This window comes from Gekko japonicus, unplaced genomic scaffold (assembly GCF_001447785.1).
Source record: "Gekko japonicus isolate JY-2015 unplaced genomic scaffold, Gekko_japonicus_V1.1 scaffold491, whole genome shotgun sequence".
NCBI classification, from domain to species: Eukaryota; Metazoa; Chordata; class Lepidosauria; order Squamata; family Gekkonidae; genus Gekko; species Gekko japonicus.
In genome coordinates, this window is record NW_015174857.1 from 552,953 (window position 1) to 578,091 (window position 25,139).

At 41.1% G+C, this 25,139-nt stretch overlaps 1 protein-coding gene across 1 annotated transcript in view; it reads right to left on the reverse strand.

Moving 5' to 3' along the window:
* PROX1 (prospero homeobox 1) overlaps positions 1 to 16,628 on the reverse strand; it is a 64,624-nt gene extending 47,996 nt beyond the window's left edge. The window contains exons 1-2 of the mRNA XM_015424632.1: positions 14,904 to 16,628; positions 1,994 to 2,101 (exon numbers count right to left, since the gene is read on the reverse strand). Coding sequence (XP_015280118.1) covers positions 1,994 to 2,101; positions 14,904 to 16,628 — 1,833 coding nt within the window. The remainder of the gene's footprint in view (positions 1 to 1,993; positions 2,102 to 14,903) is intronic.
* Positions 16,629 to 25,139: the final 8,511 nt, after the last annotated feature.

Sequence of the window (25,139 nt, forward strand, 5' to 3'; positions counted from 1 at the left end):
GGAATGTATCTAATATTTACATCTACTGGTGTGTGATGTTGCTGACCCCGAATGGCTGTTGCCTTCCACCACGGAAGTGGCTGCCTTTCAGTGGTGGGTGAATGATCCCTATATTGGCTGTTTGTAAAGCACTTTGGGCTTCTTCTGGATGAATGATGCTATATAAATATAAGTTGGCATAACATCAAAATATTTCATATAACTTGGCAACATTGTAAGAAGACCGAGTTCGGTTGTCACATGCTAAAAAAGACAACAGGCACTAAATACTACGACTTTTCTGTAAAGCTGTCTGCATTAGCATCCACCAGAGGGGAAAAAAAATGGTAGAGAACCCTCATGAGATCCTCTCAAGCCATGCGGTGGTCAAGCTGTACCAGTGGCTCCCGTCTCCACAGTGGTCCTTTACATTGTTGCATTGCAGGGAGTACTGCTGTAGAAGCACTGATTTTCCTTGGTCCACTTAGGGTTGCCATATTTGGGTTGGGAAATTCCTGGAGATTTGAGGGTATACTCTGAGGAGGGATGGGTTTTAAGAAAGGAGGAACCTTACTGGGTTACCTTACAATGCCATAGAGAAATGATGTCTGTAGACTACAGAGGTTAGCAAGCCTAGTCCACTGCATGATTCACAGCAGGTTACTGGGAAGGCATAAGGCTGTATACAGAGAGTATCATTTTCAGAGACTCAAAAAACCTATGACCAAGCTGTTGTTGACAGCAGTGCACACATTCACTGTCCCCTGATCTTCTAGTCAAACAGGTCTTTTAAGTTTTCAGGAAGCCTGCAAAACCAGCTCACAGTCTAGTGGGAGGGGGAGGAAAAAATGACTGTGTGTACCGTACAAAACACAGACCACAAAGAAGAAGAAAAAATACAATCTGTGGGGCTGGCAATGGTTGACATAAATTACACCTTGGTCCTTGAGTTGATGCATCATTGAGTAAAAAGCCAATTAATAACAATACACCTTCCAAAGATCCTAGGAAATTAGAAGAAAGTGACCGCAATGTTCTTTTCACAGAAGTCCCACTTAAAAACAAAATGAAAACATGGCATGCGGTTTGCCACAGCATGAGTAAAGTTTGTGGAGAACTGGAGTGTGGGTGGGACAAAAAAAGATAGGATGAGAAGAATTTAACTCAGCAAATTTAAACTAATATGATGTTTATTTTAGAAGGCTTACCAAATGATACCATGTGTGTCATTATAATAATTGAAACCCAAACTATGTTTTAAAAAACTTAGATGATTAACACAAAAAAAATCAAGTTGATGTGAAGGAACAATTACTTTAAAAAAATCTCGAGGTCCTAATATTCTGTAGAATGAGGGAGGATGCAGCTGTATGTCGACAGCTTTCATATCCTCATTTGAATAATGTGGCCTGAATCTGTCAGTTTATTCATCCTCCTTATGTTCAGTGTACTCTGCATCAACAACAAATTAAGTTGTAAATAAGAGACAATCATCACTTTTGTTTTTAAGCAGCTACTGCACAGAGAATTTCAATGTCGTGTTTCTTTTTTGATGGAAAGAAAAAGGGGGCTCTACAGTGGGCACTAATGTAAGCAGAACATGAGGAAACCGCCTGCAATGGAACAATTGAAGGAGCACTTTGAAAATGCTCTCCAAAATGATCTTGGATAGTACGCTAATGCCACCAGTAAAAATTTCACAGATGCAAAACCGTGCCATCCAATTGTGTTAAACAATTTGCAGTGATATCCCCCCCCCATGTTCTTATATGGCTAAAAGAGAAAAAAAGATAAAGCAGAACCAACACCAGAGAGAGAGAGAGAGAGAGAGAGAGAGAGAGAGAGAGAGAGAGAGAGAGAGCGCTAGCTCACAAAATCAAACACAGGATATTGTCATTGCAAAAATTAAAAGTTAATAAGTTTGCCAACAAAATAATTAGCAAAATAAATTTAAATTAGCATTCAGGGGGTTAAAACATGCAAAGCAGAGATGAAAAGTAAGGGTTTTTCCTACCTTTACATCTGAGAAGTACGTTTTCAGCATATTGGAACTTGGGTACCGGGTATAAAAGAACATGAGCTTGGCCTTTTTCAAGTGATTAGGCGATAACCCTTCCTGCATGTAGGATGAAAGTAGTTAAGGAAAAATGCTTGGCTTGCAACTGATGCTTGATATTTAGGGACAGTAAAGTCTAGATTGCCAAAAGTAACATTGTGTTTGCAGCTCCTTATAATTGCAATTACCTAAGAACAAGTCCATGGGGTCGCGAAGAGTCGGACTCGACTGTGCGACTGAACAACAACAAAGAACAAGTGAAACTGGATATGCAAAGTGACATCTTAAATGGGTTGCAATCCTAGGTGCACTTACTTGGGAGCAATGGTCATTGAACACTGTGAACTTACTTCCAACTAAAACTGCATAGGAATGGACCTCCCACTGGGCTCTTTGGGTTGGTGGCAGAATTTTTTTCAGGTTAGAATTTGCTTGCACCTTGTTGCTAAGGAAACAAACACACAATGCATGTGCAGCAAAAAGACACCTCTTACCGGAAGGTTTCCCTCTAGATATCTTTTTCCCCGGAGTAACACATAGATCACATATCAAATTTGGCTAACAGTACAAATTTTTTAAAAATGCTTTTCTTGCATATCATCAATTGCACCTTGAGTTTCAAAATCTCAGTTGCTCAAGTGCATCACTGCAACGCCTCAAGAATTGGCTTTTCTAACAGAAAGGGTTAGAACTTCTCTTCTTTTTCAAAATACTTTACCTCGTAAGACACATGCACCCTCCAAGCATTTGGGGCTAATAAATCGATAACTTGAGGTACACAGATCAATACACGGGCACTTACCCTGTGAGGAGACTATTTATCCTGCAAACATCATTACCTTCAGATCTATAAACAGAAACAACTAAAAGAGTTCCCAAGGGAATGTGGAGCTAACCATAACCATCTAGACAGATTCCCCCCCCCCTTCTTCCCGTGGCTTCTTGGCACTCCTTTGTGTACTATGTGCTAGGGCCGTTTTGGTCACATCTGTGCAGCAGGCTGGCCCTGCCATTTCCCCAGCAAATGAATGGCTTTATAATTTATCAGAAATGAAGATGCACGTGACAAAAATCAATGTGGCCCCCACAAGGTCAATTAAGAGAGCTTCCAGTAGCTTCTTAGCGGGCTGTTTCCCTTAAAAACAATCAACACACACACAAATATGTCACTTATTTAATAACAAGTGTAGTGGGGAAGAAAGGTCAAGCAAGTTCAAAGTGACCCAGAAACAGAAGCACCTTCCCTTAACAACATGGCTGAAATTTAAGGGGGGAGGAAGATGTTAAGTTCTATGATTCACCAGGGAAAAAATCCTGCTGATGCTGGATTTTTATTTATTTTTTGTAATACGATAACACTCTTTTTAATAGAACTAATATAGTGAGCACTGTATTTTAGGGATTTCTTCACAGGAAAATAGATAGCAAAACTCCCTCCCCCCAGGATGTTGAAAAATTGTTTAGGATTGGCTTTGATTTCAAAATGCTGTAGAAAATATTAAATTTTAAAGCTTCCAATTTATATATGCAGTCTGCTTGCTATACTTTGATTTATTTATTCTTGGTCTTAGATTCTTAATGATTACAAGAAAGATAATTTATGACTGACATACTTCTTGTGCCAAAAGAAGAGCTGAAAGAACCTCCAGTTACCTCCATTAGACTGATAGAGAAGTCTAAAAGAGCATTACACTCAGCACTGCCATCTGTCAAAATGCATAAGTGAAATAATAGTAGCAAGCTGTCACCTATTGCTCAGCGATAAGAATCTGAGACAAGTCAAAACTTCTCCAACAAAAAAACCACTTTGTTATGCAATTGTGTTGCAGAAGCCTGGCTCCATACACATGCACACACACTAATATACCAACAACCTTCTAAAAATTCTGCTAAGAAAATTCTGATGTGTCACAATAGATAATTATGAGGCAGTTAACCTAGGAATATTAGCTTCAATTTACTGGGAACTTCTGCTCTGCAGATCCTACTGAAGCAAATGTGAGTTGCAGAAGAAAATGGATGCACTTGGGCATTTCTCATTCAGTTTAGAAAGCACTGCCAAGAGAAGCCCCCGATGAATTATGACCCCTATCAGGGCTATTTTTGGGCAGGAACGCACAGGAACGGAGTTCCGGCTGGCTCCCGAGTTGGCCATGCCCAGCAGGAACTCATTAGCATATTAGGCCACACCCAATAGCAGAAACTCATTAGGATTGGCTGCATTAGGGGTGTGTGGCCTAACATGCAAAGGAGTTAAAAAAGCCCTGGGTTTTGACAACAAACAAGGTAAACAGAATAAGAAGGGAAAGGTGGGTGTGTCTGGATGACCACACTTCTGGTAAGATGGTGGTGTGGCCTAATGGGCTAATGAGCTGTGCTATCAGGGTGTGGCTTAATATGCTAATGAGTCCTTGCTGTTGGGTGTGGCCTATTATGCTAATGAGTTCCTGCTGGGCTTTTTCTACAAAAAGAGCCCTGCCTCTATAATAATGTTTGTACCCTGCCCTTTTTTTTTGAAGGAGCTCAGAGTGGTATACCAAGCTCCTTCCTTTTTATCCCAAACCAAGCTGGTGTGGTAGGTTATGCAGAGAAAGTAACTGGCCTAAGAGTGCCTAGAGAGCTTCATGGTGATCTGAATCAAGGCCTAATACATTATCCAAAAGACTTATTTGGGTTGTCCATATTTCTTGGTTTCAGTAGAAATGACAATATGTAATTTAAAAATCTTACAAAAGGCTTTACATGGCAGTCTTAAGTATACTTTCTCAATAATCCCCCAAATTAGTTGGGGCTCATACTCTAGGAACTGTACTTACTACTGTAGCATTAGTAGATCCTGTAATTATTTAATTTGCATTTAGGATTTGCAAAGAAAGGATGTGTCCTCCAATAATAGCTAGAAAATTATCAGCACTTAACAAAATATGTATTGCACGAGGATTTCAAACTTAACATGTTCAGAATCCCTCTCTCTTACTTCCCCAAACATCACCTGTAAATTTTATTGCAATCTTAAAATGCCATTTTCCCTTCCCTGATACGAGTTTTCAAAGATGTTAGAGCTGAAAAAACATCCCTAACAGCAACCAGCTAACAAACCCTGAAGAAACAATAGTAAGATGACCCCCTTGCTAAAAACCGAGCTGACCAGTTGGTTAATTTTCCCTTTAAGTGCTTGTGCTGAAAAGCGACTGTTCTTCCAAGAAAGCACTGGCTGTTTCCAGGATACTTACACACGCACAATGACTCATGATGGAATAGATTCAGTAAACATACAGCTGTACTGAACACGAGCTAAGCTCCATTCAAGGCCAGGAAAGAAAATGAGCACAAATAAATATTAAGGAGGTAAAATGGGAGGGGGGAGAAGGAGGGAGACAGGAGAAGGCAAACAGAACACAAACAGGCTCTGCCCCAGCAGCTCATGTGGCTTGCTTCAGTTCTCTTCGCCATAGCTTTGTGAAGACAGATGACATTCAATTCTATGTGTAATGCAAAATAGACAATAACTGCTGAAACTTGAGCCAGCTGCCAGGTGTAAAAAAATAAATAAAAGAGAGAGAGAGGGCAAAAGAAAAGAAAAGATGATAAATCCATAAATTAATGAAAGACATCTGCTCAGGAACATAAAAGATCAGAGAAACTTGTGTGCTGCAGCTGAACCTAAAACAGTGTTCAAACAACCTGAGAACTGGAGTGTTGTGTCTATTTACAAAGCACAATGCCGCCCTCCTTAAAACAGCAGCGGGAGAAAGGGAAATGTAAGAAACAGGAAGTGGTGAGAGGGAGAAGGAAGGAAACAGACAATGTACAGTTTCCAGATTATGCTTTCCATATACAATATAGATTGCATCTTCTAATTTGATATATTTGGGGAGGGGGTTGAGCTGCTTGAATTATACTGGGCCTGGAAACCTAAGAATTTTGTTCTATGAAGCTTTTATTTTTATTCCTTGCCCTTTGACATCCTCTGATTTGATCTTGCTTCAAAGCCCTAGGTTCCTGTCAAATGAAAATATAGTAGAACAGTTTTGAGTCTGAAGGACAAGCAAATGTTTCCAAATATACCCTTCCAAATGTCATCAATATACTCCCAATTTTTCAAAACAGGCTTGTGTATCTTCTTCTGGACTGAAAAGACGCCACACTAAGCTGAATTCAACTTCCCCTCAATTTAACAATGTGCTATGGAATAGGCTTGCACTTGTCTTAAATAATTTTACTTTGGTTCATAAAGAATAATGGATCAAAATGCTGACATTTGTTAAAGCTTTGTTTGTCCAGACTGCCCTCAGAAGCAGCCTGACTTTGGCACTGGGATTCTGCCTCAAGTCTGTGTTCTTAAGAAGTTTAATGCGTTTTACAAAATCACCTTTCAGAAGGAAAATGTGGCAATCTTCCACTGTGAAGATCATCTTAATACACTACCAAACACACACCCTTCCCTCACAATCTACTGTTGTGCTTTTAGTATTCTCTATGCAAATGTCCTGAGGCTGAACAAGGCTATTTTTCTTGAGATGCAAAGAGGGTGCCTGACAAGGAAGATGAAGCAGAAAAACAATTGGCTGTCTGTTTCTTTTGCAATTTGAATAAAAACTTAAATATTTGATTAAACATATTTCGTTTGCAAAGATACACAATACATTCATAACAAGGCAGGAACTCGTGGTGCAGGTGCATCTTCTCATCTTGTTTAATGCAGCATACAAACATTAACTCTCTCCCTTCACCCTCAAACAAGGATGATAATGGTTAGATGCCTTTTAGAGAAAAGGCATGATGTATTTGGGAAGCAAAACAACACAGTATGATACAAAAAAAACAAAAACCCAAGACCAGGAAGGGTTCTGTGCTTTAGTTTGCTACCAAAACCTGAACTTGGCTGTTATCTGCTAGTCTTGTGTTCTTATCTTGGATGGATTCTCCAAGGAAACAGATGTTGCTTTCTGTTCCAAAGGAAAGAACTGCTGCTCTTAAGAAACATTCTTTATATATGAATATTCAGCCATGTGAAATAAAGAGGAACAAAAACAAAAACCTGGTCGAGAACAAACAGACCTTCACATGCCTCTCTCCCATTTCATTTTGCCGACGATGAATTCCAGATAACACAGACAAATGGGCAGCTGCTGGAAAATAAAGTGGCTGCATATTCTAGAAATAGTGGCCCCAGTGGAAATATAATTGCTTTAAAAATATATTTGAGGCCAGCACTAAAGGGTCTGGAGAAAGGATATGGTGAATCAGACTGGGATTGATCCATACACCATGTTTTCAACATGTGCTCATAGGGTACATACAAGCACAATAAATTGTCTTGGAATGCTAACTTGTATAATAATGATGAAACCAAAAGAAGTGTAGATCTGACCAGTAACAGGGATGGGAGACAACTGGGAATCCTATTAAAGGTGTTCCACATCTCATCAGCAAAGGAAATTTAAACTTCCTAGTGATATTATAGACAGGACCTGCACAACTTGTGTGGTAAAGAAGCAATAGAGGGAGAATGCAGCACATACTGAAATCATGATTTCATCAATCATTAATTTCTAAAGAGGCACTAACAGGGAGCAGGTGAAGTCCAGCAATTCAGCTCCTCTAAAACTGTCATGTTATGATAATGGCTGACTAGGAGAATTAAAAATAGAACATGCACAAGTTTGGAGGAGGAAAAGCTATGGATCAGACACTACAGGAGACCATATGCAATAGTTATTCAAGAAATATTAAGGGGCGAATTGATGGCCTGCATATCCTGCTAGAGCCTAACTGAAGGAATGCTAAAACAAAACATGCCCCACCAGTGCCATCTCAAAACTGAAATATAGTCCTGCCTACTAAAGTCATTAAATGAACAGAAGTGCATAATACTATGGTTTCAGAAGATTATATCAACAATTCATACTTCATTTGCATTTTACTATGAAGTAACTTTGAGTTTGCAACTCATTTTCAGCACCACTTCCATTGACTAAATTGAACATTAAAAAGTTTCTCATGATATCCTTGAGGATAAGCTGGTTAACTGTGGGCTGGATGGTGCAACTGTTGGATGGATTCATGGTTGGTTGAAAAATTGTACCCAAAGAGTGCTCGTAAATGGCTCTGCATCTACGTGGAGGGAAGTCTCGAGTGGAGTGCTACAGGGCTCGGTCCTGGGCCTGGTGTTGTTCAATGTTTTTATAAATGACCTGGAGGAAGACATAGAGGGGATGCTTATCAAATCTGCAGATGACACAAAGCTGGGTGGGATTGCTAATTCTGAAGAAGACAGAGTCAGGATTCAAAATGATCTAGATAGGCTGGAACAGTGGGCTGAGACAAATGAAATGAATTTCAATAGAGATAAGTGCAAAGTCCTACACTTAGGTACAAAAAAATCAAAGACACCGATACAGAATGGGAGGGACTTGGCTTGACAGCAGCACATGTGAAAGGGATCTAGGAGTTCTGGTTGATCACAAGCTAAATATGAGCCTGCAGTGTGATGTGACTGCAAAGAAAGCTAATGCAATCTTAGGATGCATTAACAGAAGCATTGTGCCCAGATCACGGGAGGTGCTAGTTCCACTCTATTCTGCTATGGTCAGGCCTCACTTGGAGTACTGTGTCAAGTTTTGGGCACCACATTTTAGGAAGGATGTTGACAAGCTTGAGTGCATCCAGAAGAGGGCAACCAGGATGGTGAGAGGGTTGGAATCCAAGTCTTATGAGGAAAGGCTGAAAGAGTTGGGTATGTTTAGCCTGGGAAAGAAAAGGCTTAGAGGATACATGATTGCAGTCTTCAAATATTTGAAGGGCTGTCATGTAGAAGATGGAGCAGATCTATTCTCTCTTGCTCCGGATTGCAAGACTAGATCTAATGGGTGGAAATTAAAGGAGTCGTTACTGGCTAAATATCAGGAGAAACTTCCTAACTGTAAGAGTGGTTGAGCAGTGGAACAGACTGCCTCGGGAGGTGGTGGATGCTCCTTTGCTGGACGTTTTCAAGCAGAGGCTGGATGACCATCTTTCGGGTATGTTGTAGGTCTATCTTTCAGCTATGCTCCTGCAGAGTGTAGGGATTTGGACTAGATGACCTGCAAGGTCCCGTCCAACTCTAACATTCTATGATTCTATAAAAGAGCACCAGCCAAGTTCGTTGGGATTTATGCTTATAGTTCCAACTGCAGCCAGATCTAGCTAAGGATCCTACTACTATAGAATGCAGGAGAATAAATGTGAAACACAGACAAGAGGAAGAAAAAAAAAGACTGAGGCCACAATTCTCAAATCACTTACTTGAATTTATACTGAAAATTTATGGAAGAGGTGAATTGAATCTTGGTTCCCTATAGGTTTGCCAGATCCTGATGGTGGAGTCTCTCGCTTCCAGGCCCCAACTTCCTGCTGTGGATCAGCTAGTTGGTGGAGGGAACTCATCCAGAAAAAGATAGAGATCCAGCTGCATCACCCACATGACCTAGAAGTGACATCATCACTTCCAGGACATCGGGGGGACACTCTGGTATTTGGGCAAAAACTCTGTGGTAGAAGCCAAATTTACCAAATTTACCCCCCCAAAAAATACCAGTGTCACCCCAACATCTCAGAAGTGGTGACATCACTTCTGGGTCACATGGGCAGTCACTGTACATAGGCTGGGCCTCCTTGATGCTCCCCATAAGCATCACCCCACACCAGTTGCCAGGAGGGACCTGGCAACACTAGTTCCCTAGCACCTAAAACCATCTTGCCTTTCAGGTTCTTATAGCCCAATAATGGGGCCTTTTCCCTTGGCAATTGCTCATTCTCATATGAGCTCCATTAGCGGATTCCTACCACTGGTGGTACATGGAAAAGTGCTATGTGAATAGTTTACTCACACAATCTATAGTCTGGTGGATTATCTAAGAGCAGACTGTGTTGAGGAGGAGGAGGAGAAGAGGAGGAGATTGGATTTATATTCCGCCCTTCACTCGGAGTCTCAGAGCGGCTTACAAACTCCTTTCCCTTTCCCCTCCCCACAGCAGACACCCTGTGAGGTAGGTGGGGTTGAGAGAGCTCTGACAGAAACTGCTCTTTTCAAGAACAGTTCTGACAGAACTATGGCTTGCCCAAGATCATCCAGCAGCTGCAAGTGGAGGAGTGGGGAATCAAACATGGTTCTCCCAGATTAGAGCCTGCGCACTTGGCCACTACACCAAACTGCCCATAGGACATATTTCTATATATCTGGGGAATGACTCACAGGAGTCACCAGATGTTGACTGACTCTTTAGTTCCAAGACCTGTTGGGATTTATGAGATGGGGAAGATCTGGGGGGGAAATGCTGGACTGCATGTTCTACACATTTTTGCTCCATCTAAACTGTATTTCAATAGAAAATGCTCTTTCCTTCACACTGCTCGAAATATGTGCCCCAGTACTGCCTTTGACAATTCAGCTCTGCCAAATCAAAACAGGTTCTATCTCCATATCCCACGTTCTTCATAACTGTTAAGAGCCTATTAACAAAATTGTTGAAGCTACTACAAATGCCAGAGGTCAGCAGCAGCTCAAATTTCATTGCCCCACCAAAGATGTCAAGCAAGGATGACACTTCTTGTCACAGAATGTTAAATATGAATTACCAAGCTAAAAGATTCTGTATGCCAGATCACAGCCCATATCAATAGCACAGTACCCGGAGTAAGCAAGTTTCTTGTAAAATTTATTATTAGGCCTTTTAAAAAAAATAGAATAAACTGAGTTAGAAGCAGGGCTTTTTTTCTGGGGGAACGCGCTGGGAATGGAGTTCCGGAACTTCTTCTACAAAATTATTTTTAAAATGTTTTGAAGTTCATCATTTTTCAGTATGCAGCTTGAAAATTTCATTTCCCCCTTAAGAGTTCCGGCACCACTTTGTCAAAAACAAAAAACCACACAACCCTGATTAGAAGCACAGAGCGTCAGCATTATGTAGCGGCAGGGCTTTTTTTGTAGAAAAAGCCCAGCAGGAACTCATTAGCATAATAGGCAACACCCAACAGCAGAAACTCATTAGCATATCCAGCCACACCCATGAAAGCATAGTTTATTAGCATATTAGGCTGCACCCCCATATTACCAGAAGTGTCGACATCCAGCCACACCCACCTTTTGCTTCTTATTCTGTTTACCTTGTTTGTTGTCAAAACCTAGGGCTTTTTTGTAGCAGGAACTCCTTTGCTTGTTAGGCCACACCCCTAATGTAGTCAATCCTAATTTCTGCTATTGGGTGTGGCCTATTATGCTAATGAGTTTCTCCTGGGCGTGGTCAACTTGGGAGCCAGCCGGAACGCCGTTCCTGTGCGTTCCTGCCCAAAAATAGCCCTGTGTAGCGGTCAGAGTTCTGTGATAGAGTACAGGGCTAGGCAACCTTTTTTTGGCCCAAGTCCCAACAAACGCAGCAACAAATGCTGGTGTGGTGAAAAACAGAAGGGGGGAGAATAAGGCATGTACTCCTAGAACAGAGTCAGGCGCACTAAGAGTAAGCCAAGCTCTTGCAGTGCCGGCATCTCAGGGATTCACCTTAGACTTTGTTGGTGGCTGTGCAGGTCTGAGAAGTGAGGATGGGCATAAGCCATGCCTGTTGCATCCACTACACCACTGAGTCTAGTAATGCTGCTAGTAATGGTGCCTCAGTTGCTTGGACAGAGATTTTGCTTGGGGTTGTAGACCCTGGGCTAGACAATCTGGGACAGCTGGGTTCAGATCCACAATCTGCTAGTCATTCTCTTTTAGCTTAATCTACCCCACAGAATTGTTGTGAGGCTAAAATGGAGAAAAGGAAATCATGGAGGAAAACAAGTGTTTAGACAAAATTATTTTGCATTTATAATAGTAATCAACGTAACATATTTTGGACCATGCATTAAAAACCTCTATATTCTTGTGGCATTTTATTGCCCTTCCATTATATTTAGTGGAGAGAGAATGTGGGAAAATAACTTTACTAGCTATTCACCAGTATTACTATTCAAGAAAGGGGGGTTAGGGTTGCCAACCTCCAGGTGGTAGCTGGAAATCTCACACTATTACAACTGATCTTCAGGTGAAAGAGATCAGTTCACCTGGAGAAAACTGTTGTTTTGGAAGGTGAATTCAATGGCACCATACCCCACAGAAGGCCCTCCCCTGCCTGAACCCCACCCTCCTCAGGCTAGAAGGTGAATTCAATGGCACCATACCCCTGCCTGAACCCCACCCTCCTCAGGCTCCATCCCCAAAATCTCCAGGTATTTCCCAACCCAGAGCTTGCATCCTTAATGGAGATACTTATTCAGGTATGACTGCTTCCTTTCCAAGTGTACTATAGTAGATGGAATGTTGGACTACAATGAGGCAGAATTGGGTTCAAATCCCATTCAGCCATAAAGCTTACTGGATGACCTTGGGTCAGTCTAATCTACCTCACAGAGTTGTGAAAATAAAATAGGGAGAGGAGAATAAGCAGGGCCTAATAAATAAATTAGTAAAGCCAACTACAGTATCTGGTCCCTACTGGTGTGAATCTGAAATGGATTCACTGACCAGAAAATAATGATTTAGTTTTACTGAATATTGGCAAGTTTTTACGTGGTCTTCACATTAATTATAAAGCACAGCTGACTACATGAGCAAGATGAATTTTAAAAAATGTGTAGGATTAAAACTAACTTTTAAGGAAATAAGTACCATTGGACTCAATAAAATTTACCACAAATCAACATGCATAGGGCTGAGATGTAAATTACTGAAAGGCATTATGAAAATATATGCATCTTTTTAATGGTAAAAAAACACCATTTCTTTTACCAAAAGAAAAACATTATTTAAAGCTTTAAAATTGTGGGTGTTGTTTTTTCCTTTAAAAAGAAAGAATGGTAGAAGAAAGCAATGCCCTATAAGATTAATTCAGCTGAAGTCTTATATCTAATTGTACTCTCAAGCTTTGCCAAATGATTTGCTTTTTGTATGTTAGGACAAAAGATTTCTGTGTATGGCTGAGCAGAGGTTAACCATGCATACCCAGCAGCTGCACAAGAGCTGAGAACAGGACTCGGGGTGTGAGGGGGGGAGGACTTGATGTAGCTTAAATATTATCAGTACCTGTACCTGTTTTGTGTGAGTGTGTGCGCCTGTTCATTTACCCACAAGAAATAAACTGGAGATTTTGTAGTCTACAACTTGTCCTTTGGAAGGAAAGCACCAGTGGCATTGTTTAAATTCAAAGTCAGTGTGATTATTTTGAAAACCCTACAGAGAGGGGATGGTAGCTCCTTTTGCACAATCAGTGCTTGGACACAACATACCAGGGGAACAGGAGCATAGCAGTAGGCCCCACACCTAGACTGTGCATGTTCAGTACATAGTACTTATTGACCACAAAGGATGCTGTTTATATGTGCATAGGTTCCATGTGTCCAAACAGAAACTCTGCAAAAAGTACCTGTGTTTTGGTGGCTGCAAAGACCTGTAAAAATGACTATTTTACAAATGTCATTATTTCATTGTCAATGTGACATATACAGGGGGCTGGGAAAATATCACAATAGTGGCATTATAGAGCTTTGTTTGAACAAAAGAAAACTATTGTCTTTCCTCTTCAGGAAAGCCAAGCAGCTATTACCAGTCTAAAATCATGGGCCTCCCTGTTCCTAGTGACTTCTTTACCAGCATAAATGGTATTTAAACACACTAGAATTAAACATTTCATGTAACCCAATAGGTCTACCAGGCTGCAGCCAGCAACTCCTGGGAGAAATTTGGAGGTGGGGCCTGGCACACCAGTGTGTGACATCAATTCTGGTAAAAAACAGAAGTGATTCTTTAGACACTCTAGTGTTTACAAAACTTTACCATTTTGCCATAGAGTGGTTTTTGTGTGTGTGTAAATGTTAGACTGTCCACAGTGTCAATTCCAGTTTTTACTTGAAGCAACGTCAACTTGCCAGCTTGCGCTCCATCCCTTCAATTTCCTCATGCTAGTGCCTATGGCACTGGTGGGCAAAAAGCAGGGATGCTGGGAGGTCTCCCACTATAGCGGGAGGTGTGGCATCCATAGGTAAAGTGCTCTAAAGCTTATTTAACTCACAAGCTTGTAGCCGTTTGACAGAAATGGAGTTCACATGATCAGAATGTTCTCCTTAAGACAACTGATCTATCAGAAGCCAACAGCTACCAAACTAACATCTACACTTGAGGTTTAGCAGGCCCAGAGCAGAGCAGGACTTATCTGCCAGTGAAATCAAAATCAAGGCAGACTCATTACCTCTTGGTACCACAGCATGCCCTCAAATGTTTACCCTACCCTATACCTATCGGCCAGAGTAAGGTGCTTCCACAGATACATCAAAAAATTTAAAACTTCCTGTGAAGTCAAACTTTTTATCAAATGCCTCTGAAACAACCAAGCTTGTCTGTTCTAGGGTTGCCAACTGCAAGTGGGGAAATTCCTGGAGATTCAGGGGTGGAACCTGAGGAGAGCAGCGCCTGGGAAGACATCTCAGCGCAGTATACTGTCATAGAGTCCACCCTCCAAAGCAGTCATTTTCTCTAGGGGAACTGATCTTTGTAGTCTGGATATCAGTTTTAATTCTGGGCTATCTCCAGGCCCCACCTGGAGTCTGGCAACTCTCATACAGTATTTCCTAAAAATGAGTCAGGAAAAGTACAGATGTGAGCCACCAGTAAGCAGCAGTTTACTGTTTAGCGCAGGATTTAAATATTCGCCTTAGATACCATTAGACAGCAACATCAGCTGTAGAAACAATGGGTATTAGGTATATATCTTTTCTCAACCCGCCCCTCCAAGTAACCCGTTACCAAGCAAACGAAAATGAATCATGTGAGATATAAGCTTTGTACTGAAAAGGATATCGCACTCCCCGAGTAAGGTGAGATTTCCGAAATATCTTGTAGATCACCACACTCAGACTTGATGAGAGATATAGAGAGGCTTTCGGCGTTGCTGGGCGGGTGTGCTGGTGAACAAGGATGATGGTTCATATGGTGCGATGACATCTTGGTCCTCAGACTTGTGGTCTCCCTTGTTAAATCTAAGGATTCTGGGGAAGCTCTGTCTTTCCCTGGAAAGGAGGCAGAAGGAGCACCTAAGGGATTCTGAAATGGGTATGCCATAAGAGGAAGTGGAAATGGGTGGCGGAAAGAAGATGAAGTGAAGCCCGTGGTAGCAGACAGCGGAGACTGATGGAGAGCAGCATGGTGGCTGCCAGGTGGGGGGGCCGAGGCAGACTGGTCAGATGAGTTTTTGCGGACAACTAGGGGCAGTGCTTCTGTTTGGTCTGTGGAATTAGGCAGTGGCACATTGCCAAAGGTGTCTAGTGGGTTTGGAATGATGACATCACCAAAACACTGGAGCCGCTGGTTGGCTGTGTGGAAGTTGTGGTTTTCTCCATTCACGGCAAATCTTGCTTGGGGGATCTGAAGAGGCGGGAAGACCTGAGGAAGTTGGCGGGCAGGTTTAGAAGAGAAAACCTTGACCACTGTGTCCACAACCTGAGACATGGCAGTGTTCAGTTCCTGCTTCAGTGTCTCAGCCAGATGTTTGCCTTCTGGGTGAAAAGAGTTTGGCCCGTGCTCTTTATCTTTTGAGCCATCTTTTCTGGGTTTGTGTTCTGCTATCTCCTGTTCTCTGATCAGAGCCCTTGCACGATCAATGAATTGCCCTGGATCTAATTCGCACATTTCATTATCTGACCTGCCCACAGAATCTCTCGCTCTGGCATCCAGCATTTCTGAACGCAGACTGTCTTCAGACAGGTTACCGGTATCTTCATCATTTTCAGAATCTGTGCTGTCATAGATTTGGTAAAACTTTTCTTGCAGCTGGCGCAGCTGTTTCTGCATGTCCTCCAGCTGCTGTTTCAGCTGTCTGCGCTCCTCTCGCTTCTGTTCTTTCCTGGCTGAAACCAGCTGCTGGAAACTCTGCTGCTGCTGTTGAGGCAGCTTTTGCTTGCGTTTATTTTCTCTATAACTTTCTCGGGGACTCACAGACTGTGGAGCCATCTCTCTTTCGTTTTCATTGCCCCTTAATGCCACGCTTGGGGAATGGCTCATCCCCCGAATGATATTCTCAACCCGGGCACGCTTAGCTCTCAGGTGCTCATCACATAACCGATCCATATCAAACTGGCTTATCGTAGGCCTGCCAAAAGGGGAAAGACACTCCTGGGGGCTGTCTCTTGAAGAGTTGCTGCACACATCCTCCTGATGTACTTCTGAGCCTGTGCTGGAGAGACCACTGGCTTGAAAACTGGGCTCGGTGCCACCATTTTTGTTCATGTTATTTTTCAGCAGCTGGGAAATTATGGTTGCTCCTGGAAAAGGCATCATGGCATCTTCATATGAGTTTGCCCTCTTCAGCAGCTTGCGGAGCACATTTGACTTCTCCCCATCTGCATGCTGCACCACTGAATACTCAACATCCTGCTCTGAACCTTGGGGATTCATGGCACTAAAAAATGACGCTCTTGCCTTTGCAAAAAATGCAGATGCTGTCCCTACCGTCCTTTTCACTCCAATGTCAACTCTTCTTCTCTTGGTTTGCCTGCTTAAGAGGGCTGTGCTGTCATGGTCAGGCATCACTGAACTGTTATTGTGCCATCTTCAAAAGCTTGTCAGCTGGGCACAGCTCAAGAATCCTGGGACCCTGGCCAACAGAACAAAAGGACTGATGAATCATTTTCTTTAAATTTCTCCAAATTTCCTGACCTCAATCCTGAATCAAATGCAAAATGCATAGGCTCTGGGATTTATGGCACATTACAATTATTGCAATTTATTATGCACTCTGCTTGAAATGAAACATTTTTAAATATTTCTGCTCCACTGGTTTAAGATGGATTAAGATTTAAAAAAAGAGAGAGGAAAAACTGTTTAAGCACCAGTAATATGATTCTCTTGCACAAATGCCTAAAATGATACTGTTTATCTTCAGAAGAAACAGTAGATTAGAAGAACACAGCCTCTGACAAGCAATTGATTAAATTTAGGGCATTGAGATACACATTACAAAAGAAGATAAAATAATCTTTATTGTTAAAGCAAGATGCCCATAAAAATGAATTCACCTTCTTTGGAAAGGGCATAAACATGGACTTAAAACTTAGAATAAGGGCCTTCACTTGATTTTACAAGGGTTTGCATTTATCAGTTCATGTTATAAATATACCAAAATCTTGGATAGTCCAAGATCTCAAGGGGGGGGGGGATCTGGAAACTACTTGTTTGGGGGGGATTTTATTTTTGTGCTTTTTTGGTGTTCAATATTTTAAAATTTTGCATCATTGGTATATGAGAATTATTCTATATTTGCAATATATCAGTCTCATACAAATAACCAACATTGTGCCATTTTAAAATCCCCAACATGTTTTCTTAAGGGGGAAAAAGGGGGGGAAACTGTTACTCTCAGTTACTGGAGTATTTTCACTTTTCCTAAGATATGGCATCAAGTATTTTTATAAGCAGAAACAAGAGATTTTCAGTACTTTGACACTGTTGTTTTAGAACTGTTCCCAAAAATAATATCTCAGGTGCCTAGTTAAGCCATTCTTATACGCAACATTTTGGATACACAAAACCTCATTTCCTACAACACATACATTCAAGGCAAGACTGTAAGAAAAATATTGAGATAAAAAAGCATCATCATCCAACTGTGTGAGAAAAGAAGGTATCTTCTATTTTATAGGAACCGTCTGTTTCCCAGGAATACAGAATTTTTTAAAAAGCACATTTCCTTGCATTTTATAAAAAGCCCTTGACATCATTTGTGACTTATTAACTAGTGATGCTAAAGTCACATTGCACATGAGATACTACAGGCTTCTTCCGGTGCCTTCATGTTGAAAGCTATACCAAGTTAAAATTAATTTTTCCCCATACTGTGTTTATCTAATATTAAACTTCACGTTTGCTTAACAGAGCACAATCTTCACAATAACAGGGTATCTTGCCAAAGGCAGCATACAGACTTTTGGAGCTGCTCCCATCTGTTTCGGTTCACCTGTAAAAACATCTACGTGCTCCCTAGGACTACATCTGTGGCTAGTTTCTAAAGAATGACTATCCATGCAAATAAGCATAATTTCAGCATGAAATAATCTGTACAATCAAGAGTATAGTAAATGCTTGTAAGTGCATTAGCAGAAGCAGAACAGTCTTTCAGAAATGAAAACCACGCTTTTTCAGTTTGAAGGCTATTCACCCAACTATTTTGGATGTGTGAAAAGAATTCTCGTAAGATTTTGTTCCCCCCCCCCCGAAAACTACAAGATACTCACCTATATTTCTGTTTAGTTGCACTCATAAAAAAGGACAAAGCTACAGTCCTTTCAATAAGACTAGGAAACCAGAATTTATGCTTTTCCCCTAAACATTTTACTAAGAAGAGGCATGCATGCAATTTTTTGGTAGAAAACAAAATAACCATCAGTCTGGTATATCTCAATTTTGTCAGAAACAAACGTCCTATCTACATTCTGAAATACCTTGTTCTCCATGTGTGTTCAACAGAGGGAAAGACGTTTATCTCAAACTGTACAGTAGAACTGAATTTATCTGAAGGTCTGGCAGATAAAACTATTGGATAATCAGAAGTAATGATAAAAAAGAGGCCCATTTACACAGAGTTATAATTTACACAGAACTAGTAGCAAATCCACAATGAATCTGGGTAATCATGACATTCAGATAATCTATAGTCTGACAGTAGGTGACAAAGTTCTCATTGTTCTTCTTACCTGAGTCTAATACATCAGGCACAGTTTTTAGGAGTAGCTGGACACCATATTATTCTGTTATTTATCTCATGTATTTTAATGAGGGCAAAAAATTTTTTAACAACCCAAAGCCTAAATTGTGCTGCTTTCATAAATAAATGGCAACTATCTGTAGTGGTGGAATTCCCTTGGACTGGATCTGTAGGCCATATAAAATCGTCTCCTCATGACCCGCCCTGTCCTCCAACTCCTTGACCAGTCTGAGCCTTACTGTAATGAGGAATGTTTTGCTATAGTAGGTGAATGTGAGGAACACAGTTGATGGTTTACGACACTAGTGTAAGTGCATAGCTTTGAAAACAGCATTGAAATGTAGCAAAAGGGAAAATGTGTATGTGTGTGTGTGTGTGTGTTAAATAAGCAATGGTGCCAAACTTTTTAAACTACACGACAGATCACTTGATAGCTATTTCTCTGTGTGTTTTACTTTGTATATTTTGCATACTGTATATTGTGTTTGAATTCACTCCTAAGATTCCTTATGTACGAGTCTAAAAGAACCCTCTTGATTTTACCTCTTATCGCACTTCCGGCTTCTTTCTCCTTTTTCTGTATCCTATCTAAGGGCACAGAACTTAGACAGGCCTGTGCATCTGCAAAAACACTGACTGAAAAATTTGATTTGAAACATCATCAAGTCATTGGCATGTATCCTTCCACGGATTCCATGTTCCTCTTATGATTCCCACTAACCATTCTCTCCTACTTCAGTTCTGCCACCAGGAAGGAGGCCCACATTGCCTAAGGACACAGGAGGTGCTGCCACCTTCTAGCTCTTTACTCACCTCTCTCTCCCTAGAGCTCCGCCCCATTTCTCCCATTGACCTGCTGCACACTCAGTTGACACAATATTACCCTGTTGTTCTTACACCACATAGTTCTGCCTCCAAACATGAACGATGACAAATATTTAACTACTGCTGGATAACTCTATCAGTTCAATTTCTTCAGCTGGATAAAACATCTATAATTATTCACGTTTAGAATGCAAAGTCCGAAATTTGTTGTAGAAGGAGGACATAGCAAGATGGCATCAACTGTGCGTTCAAAGGATATTGGCTCAATTTCTTGGTTTGAAAAATGCTGGAGTGAATTGACATCCTGAAAGAAACAGAATACTGCATCCAGCAGAATGTGAGATTCTGTGTCAGCAAGAACGCACACATTTGATATGATATAGCCTTTCCTACTGGAGAGGGGAGGAAAAATGAAGGAAGGATGCATAGGTGATACAATTATAGAATTTATTCCTTTCCATTTTAAAGGAGAAAACTGATCCAATTTCAGCATACTCCTCTTTGAAGCACACAGTTAACAGCCCAGAAGTCATTGAAGTTCTAGACTTGGTTAACATTCAGAGCAATGACCAACTATAAATCTGAACTTCATAAACAGTAAAAGTTAATCTTGGCCTTTTTTTTATCCTAGACAATTGTCTTTCATTATTAGAGTCTTTAATATATGAAGGACTTGATGGGAACTCCATTTCTGGAAGGTACTGTAAATGATCCAGCTGAATGCCACCTTTTTCAGGATTCCTGTGTCTAGATTATATAATGAAGTACTCTATACTTGTCTAGAAAGCTTATATCCTGAAAATTTTGTTGATCTTTAAGGTGCTACTGGACTTGAATCTAGCTCTGGACTCTAATCTAGCTCTTCTACTGCTGACCAACATGGCTACCCTACTGAAACTGTACTTCTCTAATGACCACCACTGCTACAGCTTATATCTTGCCTATCTATAATCACCCCACCCACCTGTACACATACATTCAACTGCAGATTTGCCACACTGAGGGTGTTATGGGCACTGTAGCAAATACAGGACATACATACAAAGCTGAAGTGTGGAGCAGATATCCATAAACTTGTTTCTTGGGAAGTGTGTGTGTGTGTGTGTGTGTGTGTGTATTCCCTTCTTATCAGTTTCCTTAGATGTGTGAACAGAGATATGTTTCAAATAGTACATGACAAAGAGATGCTACCAGGCATCCTAAAAAGTAATCACCTTGTATGTTTGCTAATTTCTGTTGAACTGTTTTCCTATATGGCTAAAATAGATACATTCAGGAAAATGAAGACTATTAAAATAGTAGGGTTAAGCAATGTTGAACTTTAACAAAAATTGGATCAAGCAATAGAAAACAAAGCTGCTTGGTAGAAGTCCTTAACTGAAGCTTCAGATTATAATGACTAACCAATGACAAATTCATTAGGAAAACCATCTTGCAAAGTTCAAAATTGTTCAGTTTTTTACAGAGCCAGGTATGTTCTTTGCTGCAGTGTTTTATAAGCTTGCATTCTGTCTACAGCTAAATAAATGCAGATGTCTATTTAGGAAAATTCATATGTGACAAAACTATTCTAAATGAACATGATTTTGGTAGAAAGGACAAGGGAATGTGAGACAACAGCCATTCACAGTGGTACACATGGATTATTAAATCTGAGAATGTTGCATTGCATGGAACTTATTTTAAATTAAAGTCACTTTAATGCATTTCTTACAAGTATAAAGTGATAATTTCTCAAATGCAGAATTAAGGTTTCCCTGGTGGTGACAATGTCAATGTTCTTTTAAAGACCTCCATCTTTTTAAAATGAGCAATTGTGAAGGAATTTAAGAAATAGAAGTAATTAACAGTTTTAAAAGCACTGATTATTAATCTTTGTTTTTTGCAGATGCTTCATTTAAATATAGAAATGATAAAAAGTAAAGCCCATCATATACGCTAGTCTCCAGTTAAAGAAATAAATTAGATCCCTCTTCAGCATCATGGGCATGTGGGGACCAATCTGGCAAGGTATTAAAAAGCTCCTGTGAGGTACTTAGCATCCTCACTCCTACATAATATACAAGGTACAAAGTGTCCTGATGACTAAAAGGAGTTACTCAGCATCTTATCAGTTTTCTGGCTTTAGAATATTCGGGGGGGGGGGAATACCTCTATCTGCAAATTACAGTGTACATTATAGTTAAATAGTCTGCATAGATGTTTGAGAAAAGGACATTCTTCCCAGTAAGGCATAATATATTATCAAAAAACACACCAACAAATCAACACTTGAAATCTCAAATCTCACTGTAAATTTAATTCAGATTATTTTAGTTATCTCTCCTTCTCCCTAAAAAGGTATGGGGTCTCCATATCCAAATAAAAATCATCCACAGAGCCTGCTTACAAAAATCACTCAGCTATTCTGCAGAGTGGCACAATTAAGATATCCATCATTATCTGTACTTTGGAAGGTGCTATGGAAATGATAAACCGTCAATCTCAAAAAATGCTGGTCTAATGTTGACCAGAATGGTTAACAGAGAGACCTCCTTTCATTGTGGAACTATAGCAAAGTTACATATGTAGAATATTATTTTAATGCAGTAACTTTAATCAAAAATTGTCAGGAAGGTATGAATTGCTTTGTTTTTAAATATAGAAGTTAATTCTTTAAAGCATTTGGGCTTGAAGTTCTAGTAAGCTCTTTTATCAGTTAGAGGCCTTGTGGGATGGAAACTATGAACTGTCTGGTGGAACCTTAGCAAACAAAATGAAAATGTAAGGCACAAAGAACATGTGACTGCATGTAAATTGATTTACAAGCAACCAGATGAATTTTAAAACTTGTCAGGCCCATCAAGGTGATAGAAGCACCAAACAATGTTCTTCATTTTTAATCTAATAGTTAAACGGCTGCATTTCACATATCCTCCATTAACCTAATAGACAACATTACCTTGAACAAATGACAGATTCGCATATGTATGCATAGACCTTCATCCTCTATGCACGCATACCAAATGTAGTCTACAAGCTTTGGAGATGTGCACTGAAGACATACTGAAAGTGAGCAAAATTAAATGCCTACATTTGTCTTCCAAGGAGGGGAGAGAATGATGGTCTGCACTTTTTTTCTTCCAATACTCAAACCAACATTCTCTCTCAATAGAAGAGGATGTGCATTCCTGCTTTTTCCAGGTTCTCATGGTGAACTATCCATAATGTGATCTTAACAGAAAGGGGATATCCAGGATATGACATTTATAGCATATCTATTCAGAAGTAGACCATACAAAGTTTAATGAGACTCTCTCCCAGGTGCACAGAATTATGGATTTATATGGGCATTTTCATGGAAGTAATACTATTGAACTCTTACATATGCAAAAGTTTGGGCTGGAAAAGTTAGCTCTACATGGGTTCTCTATATTTTAGAAGGGCTATTTTTAATGAAGGATGCCTTAAGCACTTCCCTTAAGACCTTTCAGTTGATTTTATACATCTCTAAATAATCAGGAAGATGAGAGGCACAGGTTCAGTTTTCAAAAAAGGAATGCCAGAGTTAAACTTTTAGTTCTCCTTGCTCACTCCAGAACCCAGGCTGAACTCCTCCTCTGGACTTGAATATGCTCCACAGCCTCCCATGCTTCCAAGGTAATCCAACAAAGCTGGCAGAAGACTTCCCAAGTCTCTTCCTTAAGCGAGGCCATCTCCTTCCTAACAAAGCACCATAAATTCATAAACAGTTGCGGTGCTGAGGATCAACAGAAGGAGAGGGAAACTTGCACCTGTCTTTCTTGACACAACACACCTGTCTGGCACTGCCCATGCGCACTTGAAGCGAGGCTCCCCTTGTACAATTTCAATAGCTTTGCCAAAGCAGAGGCAAAGAAAGAGAAGCGCACGAATCTCTCCCCCCCCCCCCGCCGCCGCTCTTGTTAGAAGAGGCCACCGGGGGCTGTTACAACTGCTTTATAGTCAAAACTGCTGCTCGATCGCTGCTTTACAACTGGCTACTCTCTCGCTCGCTCTCTCTTCCTTATGCCAAGATCGCCAGACACCCTTCGCCCCTCCATCATTCCCACCTGCCATGCCATTCTCTCTCTCTCTCTTTTGAAATGGTACAGTCTTCAGTTCTAGTGGATACCCCCACACACACACACACACGCACCACACCAAAATTTAAGCATACAGAGAAAGAGAGAGAGCTGTCCGACAGCCACTGTCTGTAGCACGAAAGCGAGATCGTCGCTTCGGGAAAGAACAGCTTTGCCATATTGAGTTTGTGCACGAAGTGGAGATAATCCCCACCAACTAGCTAGGGAACCTTAAAAGAATAAGTACCCCAGCACGAGGCTTCTCCGTAGCAGGATCTTCCTCCCCCCGCCCTCCGCGAAAGCTAACCTTTAAGCACACACACGCCTCTCTCTCTCTCCAAGACCCACCGCCACAAGCGCTCTACTTACAAGTCAATGAGGTGGCCAAAAGTAAGCCGTTTGTGGCACAGAAGCCTACCAAGAGCGACTCGTTCCCATCCAGAAGGAAGCATTTTCTAGCGCACACGCACACAAACTCGCTCCACTTCTTTCAAACGCACACTGCAAAGTGAAGGAAGCTTACATCAACTCCAACAGCTCCGAAAAAGCAAGAACAGACGATGCATACACGCACCTACACTTCGGAGAAAGTCATTCAACCCCCCCCCCCGGGGGGGGTGTCTTTCCTTAGAACTAAACTCCAACGATTTCAGCAGAACTCCGTTCCAAAGGGAAGGAAAAACGCGCTCGGGATTGCAGCCTAAGACTAACAACTTGATCCTTCAAACTTCCACTTCATCCCTTCAGTCCCACTCATTCAACAATCTTCGGTCCATTTCCACACACACACACACTCCCCTTTAGCATTTATCCCACTCTCTGGATAGAAAAAAGAAAGCGTCCAAAGACTCCTGACTTCTCCCATTTCAGGTGACGCCTTTTCCGTATTTTTTTTTTAAAAAAGGAGAAGTCAGAGGCATGCAAATGATAAGCAAACCGAAGGAGACAAAAAAGGAAGGCAGCGATTAAGAAACAGGACAAAGAAGAAGGAGCAGACCAGGAGTTCGAGGGAACCGGGAAGGGAGGGGGGATCGGAGAGAAAGAGAGCAAGGGATCTCAGGACCACGCTCACACAAAGCTGAACCACCACCACCACCCCAGCTCTCAAAAAGAATAATAATTTTTTAAAAATCGGGGGAAGTGGGGGGCAGGAAGGCAGGGAGAGAGACAGCAAGCGAGGGAAAAGAAACACCCCCCCCCACCCCAACCCAACCCTGTGCTTTCCAACCAATGTGATGGCTCTACTGAGGCACTGGAGTCCAAACCGTTATGGGCTGAATTGGATGAGCTGAACGGCGTTCTTCGTGTCACACAAACTCTTTTTAACCACAACTGCAACAACCCGGCAAGAACGGTTGCTCAAAAGCAAAAAATCCTCAAAAAAGAGAGGCAGCCCCCCGTGTCCAACTTGATCCCTGGTCCGAGCTGAGA